This window comes from Agelaius phoeniceus, chromosome 12 (assembly GCF_051311805.1).
Source record: "Agelaius phoeniceus isolate bAgePho1 chromosome 12, bAgePho1.hap1, whole genome shotgun sequence".
Taxonomy (NCBI): Eukaryota; Metazoa; Chordata; class Aves; order Passeriformes; family Icteridae; genus Agelaius; species Agelaius phoeniceus.
In genome coordinates, this window is record NC_135276.1 from 6,269,622 (window position 1) to 6,283,834 (window position 14,213).

General features: G+C 40.1%; 1 protein-coding gene across 1 annotated transcript in view; it reads left to right on the forward strand.

Annotated features, from left to right (window-relative positions):
* The window catches only part of VAT1L (vesicle amine transport 1 like), a 57,012-nt gene that overhangs the window by 26,682 nt on the left and 16,117 nt on the right, over positions 1 to 14,213 (forward strand). Inside the window, exon 7 of the mRNA XM_054640622.2 lies at positions 767 to 961. Within this exon, the coding sequence (XP_054496597.1) occupies positions 767 to 961 (195 nt within the window). The remainder of the gene's footprint in view (positions 1 to 766; positions 962 to 14,213) is intronic.

Here is a 14,213-nt window from a genome sequence, read left to right on the forward strand (position 1 = left end):
TATAATGTGTAGGGTAGGTTGGCCCAATGAAATAAATTTCAGTTGAAGTAATTTTCAGGATAGTATTGGTATTCATTGACATAATAAATATGAATAAATTGAAGGAATAAAAAAAATACAAATTTTGTATACAGTTATAACCAGTTTCTTTATGTAATTATGCTGCAAAATGAACTCATAAAAATTGTATGAAAATTCTAATTAAAAATTTACCCATTCAAATAAAATTTGCAGGGAAGTGGCATCTCTCACTCTCAATGATGCTCTTGGGCTAAATGAAATAAAATCCTTTCATCAGATACTGTGAGGTATGCTCAAGTGTCATAAACATAATAATGGATATAAAGAAACTGGCAGCTGATAGGCAGTGCCTGGTTCCCTTGGTTCTGAGCAGAGTCATGGCCAGGAGTTGCCAGTGAACATCTGGGCACTCCAGGGGCTGTCTGGGGATAGCAGGAGAGCAGAAGGGGGAAGGAAATCCAAACTCCTTGCTCCCAGACCCTCTTACAAACCCAGATGTGTTCCCCATCCCTCTCACACCCTGACCTCCTCCAACATGAGTTTGTGTTTTATTCCTGCTTGTCAGTCAGCTGCACCCTTCCTGTCCTCATCCTTAAATCAAATCCTTGCTGCTCCTCCTGGCTGCTGCTTCAGGCCTGGCAGATGAGTCATTTATCACATCTGCACAGGCAGCTTGCTTGTGAACTTCCCTGTACAATTCTTGAAAAATGTTTTTCTAACCATGCTGCTGTTTATTGGTTTCCAGTGGTGGCAGGTTGAGAAAGTAAATCCTATCAAGCTGTATGAGGAGAACAAAGTCATTGCTGGGTTCTCCCTGTTGAATCTACTCTTCAAACAGAATCGAGGTGGCCTGATCAAGGGTGTGATGGACAAACTCCTAAATCTATATAACAGTAAGAAGATCAAGCCTGTGGTTGATTCATTATGGGCTTTGGAAGAGGTAGGAGTTCTCATTTTGAAATTTCTGAAAAGTAATCACTTTTAGAGGTAAAATCATAATTAAACATGTTTTCTAGTTATTAATGTCTTCTGCTTTTTAGTTTGTGCCTAAGTTGCCTCTAGAGCCCCTGCTATTTGTAAAATCCAAGATCCAGAGTTATCCACATATTTCTCTACTAAGTATATATTTATTGAAAATGCTAATAATAAATGTGTTTTTTCAATTTTAGAAAACTTTCTTTTTCCTAAGTGCATGAAACACGTGACTAACAGGTGCAGAGTGAAATGCAAACAATGGAATTGAAAGCAAGTTAGGTTTTTTCCCTCAGAATGCATTTTAATACAGAAGCTTTAGTTTCAGTGCCACAGTTGTGCTAGCAAACCTTGGAAGTTGGCAGGTTTTCTGGCAGTTATTGAAAATGTGTCAAAGACAAAGAAATCAGAACTCTCTTTAAATGTAAGTTGCAGTTGTGGACTGTGGATTTCTTTGGTTCTTTTTTTAATTCCTCTAATAGCTCAGCTCTCCTTAAAGACATGCAAAGAAACCAAGCTGCTGCCAGCCTGGGCAGTTACAAACCCCTTGTTCAAAGTGCTGGTTGAGACATTTATAGTTGTGCTGGTGAAGGAAGAGAAGTATTTTTGGAAGTGTGAACAGAAATTACCATACGAAGAAACAACACAATTCTAGAGCAGCAGCAGATTAATACTCATGGTTTCTGTGTCTGTGAAGTGCACAGAGCCTGGCACATCACTTGGGATGTGTCTGTGATAGCTCTGCTGAGTGGGGTTGTGTCTGTAGTGTTGGATTTCGCTGTTCAGAGGTGCTGCAACAAAATCCTGTCTGTGTTGGAACACAGTAGGTGGTGTTACCATGAGGGAATAGTAACCACCACCAGGCTCAATCCATGAGCAGGGCTGTGTTTTACTAAGGTTGTGGCTGGCTGTGTTGTACCAGGATTGTGAGCTGTGTTCTGAGCCCAGTGTGTCCTGTACTGTCCCTGCAAGTGCCCCAGTGCATCCCAAGGTGCCACTTCACGTGGCAGAGCTGCAAAGGGTCCAGCCCCTGTGGTGACAGCTTCCCCAGGAACCCCCTTCTTTTCCTCTGAAAGGTCTGCCTGAGGCCACAGTGTCACCAAGAGCCCCCAGGGACACCTGGGGCTGGCACTGGGGACACTGAGGGGCTCTCCTTGGCATCCACCTGCTCCAGGAATGGCAGATGTTGTGATAAAGAGCAGCTGCTCGAGCAAGACCAAATCCTCTGCTGCTTCCTGAAAGGGAGAGCCCTTTGCAGAGCAGTATGAACCAGAAGTGGGATCAGATTTATGGTTTTGATGTGTCTTTTTGAATTTAATTATTAAGTAAGCTTATGAAGGAGCTTAAAAATGTAAGTGGCACAGGTCTCTAGACAGGTGTTCTGCAATTTCTTTGTTCATGTAAAATACATACTTTTCATGTACTGGTGAGTAAGAGAAGGATAATTAAAATAGTTACAATAGCTTAAACAATACTTGATTGAGGACATGCCATAACATGAAAAATTACACATGGCAGGCTGATCTCAATAGTCAGCATAATGGGAATTTGTTGGGAGACTTCTGTTTGATAACATTTCATCTAACATTTGGCAGTAGCATGCACCATCCCCACCAGTAGATTGTGATATGTGTAAATACATCTGTTGTAAAGCACAGTCTAGGAACTCCAGCTCATTTGTCACACCTGCTGGCTTTCCATGAGCTGTCTGGAACTGGCAGAGGAACTGTCTGGCTGTACCTTAAGGGATATGGGAGTGCAAGAGTTGTTTATTTGATTGCAGAGTATTACTGAAATATTACTTATCCAGGGCACTCACTATCATTGTTGGGGTATATTTTTGTGGTCATAAAAGTAACACAGGGCTGACTCTCAAGTTAATAAGATACACAGAGAATGTGTCATTGCTGAGGACTAAATGGAACTGGACTGAAGAAAGGTTGGTGCATTTCTGTTGTGTTTTGGTAGGTTTTCATTTTTAATTCCAGAGCTTGAACATCTCCTTTCAGAGGTGGACATTTGATTGATTTTCACTTCCTGTTGGGTAAGCTCATTGAGCTCCAAATGTCCACTTTCATTTGCCTTCTCCCAGTAGGCTTCATTAGAGACTAAACCAACACATGACCAACTTTTACCAGGTTTCCCAAGGAAACTTCCTGACCCATAAGAGCACTGAGGATGTGCATTAACTAGAGAGTGGCAGAAAGGGGGACTCCCTACAGTGGCATTTCAAAATGAATGGCTGATTAGTTTTCTGTGGAGGAATATTGCCTTTTCCAGAGCCTCAAGGGGGAATTCATGTGTCCCCTGTCTAACAATTCCACCCTAGAGGTTATCTTGAATCCAGTCAGAGACATTCCAAATGAAAATATTGCAAGGAAAATTCTCAAAGGAGTCTTCACCATGGGACACCTTTCCAAATGTTTTGAGTACCTGAATGTATCATCACATGCATAATAGGTTTGATCTCTGTATGAAAGGCATATCCCCAGCACATCCCTTCAGTTCTCTTTATTCACTCTACATCTGCATTTGTTTTCATGTTTTCCTTTTGAAAATATCAATTCACAAATTCATGCAGACTCTCTGAAGCCAACATGGAAGACACCTGGTTTTGTTCCAGAGCTATATCACAGTACAAATGCTGCTCTTTTCAGTCCTGGATCAGTTTCCATCCACATGTCAGAGCAGAGGACAATAGTTACATGCACAGTGGTGTTCCCCTTTGCTGCTCAAGGCTGCTTTCCTTGCATGATGACCCCAAAACTGAGGGCTTTATGTTCCAGTGCATGTGAGAACAGCCCGAGACAGGCTTTGTGTCAGTTTGCATCGGTCTTCATGGAGTGTAAAAAAAATACTTCCTTCTTCTAAAAGCCTGGTATGGTTCCTTGAACAGCATTTATTTCTTAATAATTTCTGCAGGAGCACACAGTTTGACTTTTAAAGAATATACTGATGAGAGAATATTGTAATGCCAATTTCAAGTGGCAATAATATAGAACTTAGAACAGGTTATTAGATTCCCATTTGCCTATTATGCACCCTGTGTTAATGATGTCCAGTTGATTGTCAAATTATTTTATAGCTAGAACTGCTCAGAAATTATTAGATGGACTGAATTTGATACTGTTCCTGTTGAACCATGAAGGTTTGCCTGAGTGTCCATGAGATCATTCTCATTAGGATATAAACCCTTCAAGTGTCCTCCTTTCTGTGCTTTAGGGCTGCATCCAAAGGCCACAAAGTCTGTGGAAGGATTCCTGCTTGCACTGGCCTTTGTTTTAGGATAAGCATTGCCCTGCCTCTGCAGTGCAGGCTGCTTAAACAAATTTGCCAACTGACTGAAAAGAGGAACTTAGAAGTGACTCAGTTTTCTTCAGTGCATCAGATTACAGCTGACACAAGGGAGCTCTGGATCCAGACTCTTGACTGCTGCTGTGGAGCAGAACTATTTGTATTGCTGTGTTAGCTGCTGCTGATTGTTTGGGAAGGGTAATTTTAATCTCAAACTTACATCCATAAATCCCAGTAAAGCCAAGTCTTGTCTCAAGTAGGCAATTAGAACTACTTTATTGTGGAAAAGTAAGAAGGATTTAACTAAAAGTGACAGTAACAAAATCCACAGATACTTTAAAATGGAAATACAACTTGGGAATTGCTCATCATGAGATGAATGAAGTCATACAATAAATTAGCTGCTGGTGAGATATCTTGCTGCTTTGCAACTATTTGTTTATGCATTCAAGTGTTTAAAAGATGAGATGATTTGTAGTAGCACATGCTTAAAATGCTGCTGTGTAGTAAAAAGCTGATTGTCTGGTAGGATTGCATTTCATTACAAATTGAGTTTAAAATAGAATTTGTATTCAGTGAATATTTTTTGATCTGTTTAGTTGTTTATTGGTTAGTGCCTATTTACCACTTGTCTTCATTCTGATTAATTTGTATTGTGCATTTATGCATTAGCATTCTCCTGAGGGTCTGTGAGTATTTGGCTTTACACAGTAGTCAATTAGTAAGCAGGATGAAAACTGACAGTTCTCAAAAAAATCCAGTGTGTTGAATAAAAACATGCACGTTGCACTTTTCTATTAAAATTCTGTGGTTTTCATCTCCTTATGGTTGCAAAAGAAAATTTATGTTCAAGGTAGATTGACACAGAAGTTATGTGTGCCTTCTTTGGTGATTTACAGCAGTCAAAGTTAGCACTGAGCTTGTGTAAAACAAATTCTTGCACAGGAACTGCCAGTCAGGGTCAAAGTCATCAAAATATCTGGGGCACCTTTACCTGAAGCTGCTTGTTTCAAAAGGGACTCTCAGCAGTCAGAAAGTTTTCAGACTTGGGCATTTTGATCCATGTGGGTGAGGAGTGAGGTTATGGAAGAACATCCTGCCCACAGGTCTGTGCCATGTCCCAAAGGATTCACTGCACTCCTCTCTCAGGGGATTTGAAGCAGTGCCCTGGTTGGAGCAGTGATGGCACCAAAGGCTCCTGCTGCCTTAGGGTCAGCAAGAGTGATGAGACACTGAAACCTGTGCCATAGGGCTGTTATTTACTCTTAAGGAATAAGAGGGGAGTGTGAGCATGGCCTGGCTGCTACAAAGTATGCACATCACTGCTTTGGTGTGATAATGCAATAATGCTTTAGCAGCACCTCACTTAATGAACAGTCATGCCAAAACCATAGCCCAGGCCCAGGAGCACACTATGGCACTGAGCTGTGATCAAAATCAGTGCAATTGAGGCACTAAATATTACAGATCATGATATGACTGTCAGAGAGCTCTAATGACTGTGCCTTGTGGTCAGTACATAGAATATTTTTAACTGGAAAGAGCCCTGCACCTTAATTTAGTTTGTAATGAACACTGCACTGAGTCACTGGGGTTTTTTTGGCTGAATAATTATGAGAGATCTCCCTGTAAGGTTTGTATTATTATTTTTCCCTTGTGTGCAAATAACACTGATAGATAATGCAGAGAACAGATACATGTGAGAACAGCAACATATGAGAAAATGTGCCTTTTAAAGGAATTACTGTATCAGTAGGTCTGGCTGTAAATACAGTGATTATCTAAGTGAGATTTCCTGCTCTTGAAGCCAGAGCTTTTCTCTGGTAGTTTGCTAAGGAAAGCCAAGCTGTGTTTAAGAACCTGAAGCTAAAGGAATGCAGTGCAACTGATCACATTGCAGTGACATTCTAGAGTGCCTGCTGATGCAAAAATTTCCTGTAAAAGGCACATTTCGTCATACATTGCTGTTCTCACTCTCTGTTCTCTGCATTAGCTATCAGTGTTGTTAGCAGGCAAAGAGTAGGAGCCCTGCTTTAAGATTACAGCTTTATTGAGTTCCAATCCAGTGACAAGACCTGGATGAAGGAACATTTTCCACACAGAATTTATGGCACGTTTTGGGGAGGGCAAAGTAATCACAATATGTCTGATTTTAGCACTGTTCACTGGCTTCAAAGGGTTCAGGTACTGGAAACCTGTGTTTTTCCACTGAACTCATCCTCTCCTATAAATTACCACCTCAGTGCAGGCTGTTAAATATCAGCAATATCATTATTTGAGAGGCAGGGGGATGGGAAATCTCAAACCCATGATAGCAGAATAATAACAGTGAACCCCCTAAAGGAGAGACTTTAATTTCATCAAAAGCTATTTATGCATTTCTGTGATCTTGGCTTCAGGGCAAAAAGCCTGCCATGTATCACTGGAGTGAGACCTAGAGAAAATTGACCCATTAGTTACTTTTAATGTAGAAAGAGGGCAATCTAATAATACCAGATTGGGCTGGTATCTTGTTAGGAATACTAAATACCATCCCAGGTCTAATTTTTTTTCTAATGGTTACAATGTCATAATAATGTGTGCAGGTTTTTTGTCTTTCCTGCCTGATGAAAACATTCTCCAGCAGAACAAATTATGCTTTTTTGAAGTCAAGGACTTCTACTGTGTTTATTCTTCAGGGTATACAAAACAACAGAGTACCAGAATAAAAGAGGAAGTAAATTTATAATCAAAGTAATAACCCACTCTGAAATACAGAAAAGATTAATTTTTTCATAAGCATAAAACAATTTACTTTGCAGTCCCGTGGTGTCGAAGGAGGGAAATGCAGCTTATTCTGTGAAACCTCCCACGAGCCTGGCAGTGTGTCTGTGCTGTGCTTGCTCCTCCAGCACCACAGAGCAGAGACTCTGCTTGTTTTGAGTATTTCTTTGACAGAACAACTTCTTTGCAGTTGTTCATGAGCAGCTTTCCCGATGGACAAGTGTTACCTCTGCAGATATCCTGGCCTCTGATGCTGCCTTGGAACTCTCTTTGTTCTTCATCTGACTGATGAAATAAATGCTTGTACCTCAAAGTAAATTTAAATGCTTTATCTGTTCATCACCATTGTTTCCTTGTGCACACACAGCTCTAACACAAGCTTAATACAAGATATCAAAGCACACAAAAATGCATGGAGCTGTGTCTTACTGATGTAACAGGTTTGAAAATGGAGATGTGGGGAAAGCAGACTGGGGAACAAAACTTGAATAATTCAGGGCAGCTTGATTCTCTGTTCACAAACAAATTATACACAGAGGCCAAATATCTTCCAAATCTATTTGAAAGAAAGACCATATCTTTTAAATGTGGGGAATCTCAGACTCATGGAAAGGTTTGGGTTGATACAAGACTTTAAAGCTCATCTCATCCCACCCCTGCCATGTCAGGGACCCCTTCCCCTGTCCCAGGCTGCTCCAGCCCCAGTGTCCAGCCTGGCCTTGGGCACTGCCAGGGATGCAGGGGCAGCCCCAGCTGCTCTGGGCACCTGTGCCAGGGCCTGCCCACCCTGCCAGGGAACAATTCCTCATTGCCAAGATCCCACCCAGCCCTGCCCTCTGGCACTGGCAGCCATTCCCTGGTCCTGTCCCTCCATTCCTTGTTCCCAGTCCCTTTCCAGCTCTCTTGGAGCCCCTTCAGGCACTGGAAGAAGCTTTGAGGTCTCCCTGAAGCCTCCTCCAGTCTAAGGGGAAAGCTATTCCTCCTGAATTTTACCTTGCTAACATTAAATATAATGAATACAAATTCTAAAGGAATGAAAACTGGGCCATGAGTAAGGTGATCTTTAATTTAGGCTTGGCAAAGATTTTTCTCCCAAGATGTCTATCTGAAATAAATATTAATTAAAACTCAAAATTATTTTGTTGCTATATGCTTAGATGAATGAAACATATCTTGGAAGTACTGGAGATTAATTAGTTATTGCAATTTTTTTCCCCCCTAAAACATTCTGTATACCTGACTATGGGAATTTTGCTGCTCTTGGGTGAATTATTAAGTTCCTACAAAGTGCCCATAAAATTTCATTTGCTTTTCTTATGCATTTAATTCTGTTTAACAGGACTTCATGTTACTCCATAATTCATTCTACCTTTCCTACCACTATCAGGAAGCAATAGCATAACCAAGTAGTCTTTTTAGATTCACCCACTGTTGATGGCAATGGTTGTGATTTCATTAAAAGCCTGGGATAGAAACAAGACAAGACTTTGATATAGGCATGGTGGCTCTGTAATAAGGCCTCAGATACATGACATTAACTGTGATTACCACAAAATCTGATTGGGTAAATGAGCTGTTTTAGGAAACTCAGACTTGTTAAGTTAAGCAGAAGTCAATTCTTTTCAATTGCTATATATTATTCATAAACACTGTATGCAATTCAAGCTACACGAAGGGAATTTAATTAGTCAAGTAATTTATTTCTGCTCTATGCTTTCTAGCATTTTTTACAGCCTCTGAAATTTAGCTTGTTTTCTCTAGCCTGCCAGTTAAATACCTGTATTTAAAGAACAATCTAGAGTCTCCAGAATGTTCCTTTGTGCACAGTGAGCATATCTGTGCTACAGTACCCATTTAGTAGATGAATAACAAAGGAGATGGTGGATGTCATCACCTGCCTGGTGCCATGCAGCACAGTAGTGGTAAGATCATGGATCAGCCTGGAAATCTCTAATTGCCAGTTCTGGCCTCTGCCAGCCATAGCCCTGGGCTGTGCCTCAGCATCTCCAGGAGCCTTCTGTGAGTGAGTGCCTTAGTGGGGGCTCTGATGGACAGAGGTGTGAGTTCTACCAAAGGTCAGTGAGCTCCTTCCTTCCAGGGGAATGGCATTTCCTTGCACTGGAATGAAGTGGCAAACAGGGAAATGTGTTTTGGCAGTGCTTGTGATGAGCATTGATCCTGTGCTCAGATTTGCTGTTGCAGAGGTTAGAAGCTGACCAGCCTGAGACTGAACCTCTCCATTTACATAAATACAGCCTGCAGCCACAGCTCTTTCCTGATCTACTTAGTAAGCACTCTGCTAAGAATTAATTAGTTCTGGAGACACAGAGGCAGAAAACATTTGGTGGAAGGCATGAGGCACTGGGGGTTGAAAGTGCACAAGTGCAGTGGTGAGTCATGGTTGTGTTTCTGGGGCAGGCCAGGCTGTCCCTGCTGCTTGCCCTTGTGTGCCTCAACAGCTCCTGGAGCTGTAGGGAAAAGGGAATAAAAAGTAGATTTGGTTCCTGATGGATAGTGCAAGGGCAGGGGGAAATGGGCAGGAAAATAATATAGGAAGCATTGATGGATTCCTCTGAAGAAAAAGTGTGCACTATTAAAGATAAACTAGTCACATGCTTCCAGTTAATTCAATTAGCAACAGGAGGCTATATGGGGAGAGCTGCTTTGCCATTTATTAGAAAAATAAGGACAAAGCTGTTACATTGAGCAAGCTGCTGATTAATTACTGTGAAGAAGCAGTATTTTACAGGAGTAGTCTGCCTCCTGAAATATATTAGCTGGCTTCTAAGTAATACATTGGCACACATTCCTTATGTATGGAGCTGATCTGGTGATGCTGCTCCTCTGCAAGGTAATGAACAGAGACCTGGTTAGGGAAAGCTTTACTTTCATCAGTGACACCAACATTTGTGCATAGCCCCAGAAGATAGAGTTTATTTCTTCTGTCTTTATTTTGTATATTTGACTTTTGTCACAGTTGTTTTACACTTCATTTTTGCTGTCTGTGTCATGAAAAGTAAGCACTTCTCAAGGGTGTCATGGGATCATTTCCCTATTCAAAACCAATTTCTACACTCTTCCTGAAGTAGGAACAGAACAAAATCAGAGAACAAAAGCTACTTGCTTTCAAACCCCTGATCCAAGTGTGCTTCAATCCATTCCTTTTATTTCTACCTGATAATGCAAGGAAATATCTGCCTGTCTTCTTCCAGTCTTGCATGTGGATGAAATATCTGCCAATACATTACTGCATCCACCAGCAGAAATAGTTTTAAATGAATTCTAAGAGAAAGTTTACTGTGCCTCCTGCTCCACAGAGCACTAATTGGCAAGGAATTCTGCAGGGCTGGAACAATGAGTGTTTGCTGTCACTCAGAAATAATTGCTGGATGCTGTGAGTGAGACTCACTAAAAAAAAACAGGTAATAGAGGGAAAATATTAGAAAGGAAGTTTTCAAAGCCACATTTAGATGCTCTTTCATTCTTGTGCTGGGCTCTGCTAGTGTGTGTAGTTTCAGCCACAGAGCCTCTGAACAGAACCTTGGATTTCCCTCTGACAAAAAATTCCACTCAGGCTTCTTTGTTAATTAGTTGGGTGTTTGGGAGAAAGCTCTTGGTCACTCAGGTTAGGCTGGCAGGGAGTGCTGATGTGAGAAACTCAGCTTTTCTCTAGGGATAGCATGAACCAAAAATCTGAGGTTTGTGTTAGCAATTCCTCCTGATTGTTTACATTCTCTCAGAAACTCCTTTTAGTCTGCATTCAAATTAAAGAAAGACCTATTTTCACAGATGCTAAGGATTTAAAAAAAAAGAGATAGAAATAATGAAGTCTACTTGCTGATATTCAGAGAGTTGAGAGGTATCATCTGTATGTCTGGCACAACAGAGAATACAAACAATTTGGATTCCTCCTGCCTTTGAAATATTTCCATTTTCAGACTGATGCTTTTGGGTGAGGTTTTGGCCTCTTGATTCGAAAAAAAAAGAAAATGAGAATAATTTTTTTTTGTTTGCTTTTCTGGCTGTAATCTATGAGTCTCTTCCTTCATTAATCAATGAATGCCCAGAATTCCACTTAAGATGTCGCTGAAAAGAATCAAAAGGGAAGTGGGAGATGAGAATAATGAAAATATCTCTCTATATATTTAAATCTGATGGGTCCATTTTGTCTGAATGATTCTGCACTGGCAGCATCATCGCTGAGGCCATTTCTGTGACTGACAGGGAGCAGAAAGGTTAACAGAGCAGAAGGAAAAGGGCAGCTTTCAGACCCTGCTGCATTACTGTGCTGAGAAACAGCAGCAGAGGCTGTGCCTTGAGCATTTCTGCTGTAAATTCCAGCTCACATCTTTCAGCTTTGAGGAATTTTGGGTGCTTGGCCTATGAAGAGAACACTGACATAAGCTTTTAGCTGCAGTAGAGGGATGTTTAGATGTTAATAGATACTGAACTCTGGTACAGTAAATTAAATTGAATGGGCCTTTTTGGTTTTAGAAATGCCTTTGTAAGGTGAGCATTCTAGCTCATTTCCTGGGATCAGCTTATGGGTGTATCTGTGTAACAGTGGCCAAAGGAAAAGTAAATTATTAGTTCCAGCAGCAAAGCCAATTCTGTCTCTCAGCAGCTGATCATGTTGATGTCAGTTTTGGCAGACTGGTAAAAATTTTGGAAATCTCTCGAGCAGTAGCACAAAATTACTCTCCAGGGTTATTTTAATTTATTTTTCCTTTGGTACTAGTGGTCTGATTAGGTTACTAGATTGCCTTTATTGCAAAAAAAACATAGGTTTTGTGTTCTGTTTCACACAACTTTGCTAAGATCAATAAAAAAGGCATCAAAAATCAAAACTATCAAAATAACACTTCATTTTAGTGCATAACAATTGTTAATCAAGATAATTGTTCTCACCTAATGATAATGGCTCATATATTTTTTTCAGTCATTTTAAACACAGATGAATTTTAAAAGCAAAATTACTCTTGGGCATAAAGAAATCTCTTAGCATAATATAATCTAAATTTAATGTGATAATTGAGAGTTCTATGTGGCATTACAGCTTAGTAATAATATTATTGCCAATTACAGATAATGATTTAAATTTACACCAAGGCAGTGAAGCAGATACATTGTCAATACTAAAAGACTCCTAAATATACATTAACCAGTTGGGAATGATTGAACCCAAAGGTATTTTGTAGGGAAAAACTCTGTGTTATGAGCACTGACTTTGAGAAAACAATACTGAAAGGAAGCAATGCAATTGTAGAGTTTCAAATGAGCACTGATTTTCCAGAGTTTTGATTGTACAGAAAATGATATTTGGAGTATCAAAGCTCAGGCTTTGAAGGTGGTGTCACAGTGCACACATCTGAGAATGTTGGGCCATACCTGTAAGAAATGAGGCTTCACACACCACAGGCAGCTCCAAATCTTCGTTTACATTAATTCAGTTGAGTAGAATAAAGACTGTGTAAAAGTGAATTCCTGACCACCACCAAATATCCACAACCTTTAGAAGAACCTGTGGCTTTTTCTATTATTGCTCTGATTATGTCCTGGCTAAAATATCTTAAAGATCCTAAACTTTCCTGAGCAAGAAGGGCATAACCTTTGAGTTCTTCAGCAGCTGTAACACAATCCTGTATCCTTCCCTTCAATCTGAAGGAAACACGCAGCATAATTCTCAGAGTTCCTGCAGTTAAACCTGTTTGCAGTTAAGCACAAAGTGTGTTACTGAGGTTCTGCCTATCCACACCTGGAAATGCCACAGCATTAGAGGAGAAGCTGCCTGGGCTGCAGCAGGGATGTTCTGTCACACAGACACTTGTGCTCAGCTCTGTGCTGCCCATTCCTGCAGCCTGAGCTGAATCAGTGCTCACACACCAGCATCACACGTGCTGTAAACTAAATCAATTTTATTGCAGTCACACTGGTACAATGCTAACGGGGAGTTAAGGTCTTTAATACAGCCTTAGAATGAGACATTTTTTTAACAGTGCCAGGAGAAATATTAAGTAATAAAGCAAATAGAACTGCAATATATATTGTAAAACTGTCAACCAGCAAACAAGATAAATTCAAATACCTTTCATCTTGCCTGGATGAATTATTTCAATCTTGCTGTAAAGTGATGTAGCTCAAACTGAGGATAAGCACGAATCACACTCTCTATCATAACAACTGTATTACAGTTTAATACAACAGAGGGTTTTGGTTTTGTTTAGTTTTAATGAAGTTACAGAGTGGTACCCAATGGTAAGATCTGACTTGGCAAGCTTTTTGAAGGATTGAAAAATACTGTGGTAACATACAAAGAATTAGCTTTGCAATCCTCATGGCACTACTTTCTGGAACAAAAAAAAATTGCACGAGGAAGTCAAAAGAGAAGTATTTTCTTATTTGTATCATTAGGGACATGATTGGTATTTACCTTGATGAGTTTCAAGGATTTACATAATTAGTTTACTGACTGGGGACAGATTTTACTGAAGATAATCCATTGTTACAAAGTAACATGGAGATAGTTTTCAAAGTCACAACATTAATGTGTTCTGCTAATCTGATCCCAGTAGGTGGATTTTTACATGAAGCTGCTCAGACTTTAGAAATTAGAGTGTCAAGACTTTTTACTGATTACCATCTGGAAGACTGGTTTTGGAATAGTGATTGTGGAATAAAGCACAATTTCTGCTCCTTAGAGGTAATAAAGGAAGACATAGAGTTTTTTGGAATACGTAGATAAATCATATAGGATTTTGTCATTTTTTTTATTAATGATTTTAATATCCCATATTGTGAAATAAGTAGCTCAAAAGAGAGCTTAAGGACGAGTCTGAGGAATATGTAATAAAGGTCTTGGGGTGAAAAATACTTGACTCATTTGAATCCTTTAGAAAGTAAGATGTGAGTTTACAGAGGCTTCCAAAGAAGAGGTTAAAGAGGCTTCCATGGCTATTCCAAAGCCATGTTGGTCACAGGTTTTGTGCCAGACTTTCAAAAATATTCACCTGCCATTTGGGAAAGGTGCAGGACAAGGACATGTTTTCATGGGTCATGTAGAAGAAAGTGAGGAAAGTCAGGGAATTAAAGGGAGAAAAAAGGGAAACTATTCTCATGCAGGTTGTGAAGTGTGGCTTCAAAAGTGTTGATGAGAAATGCAAGAA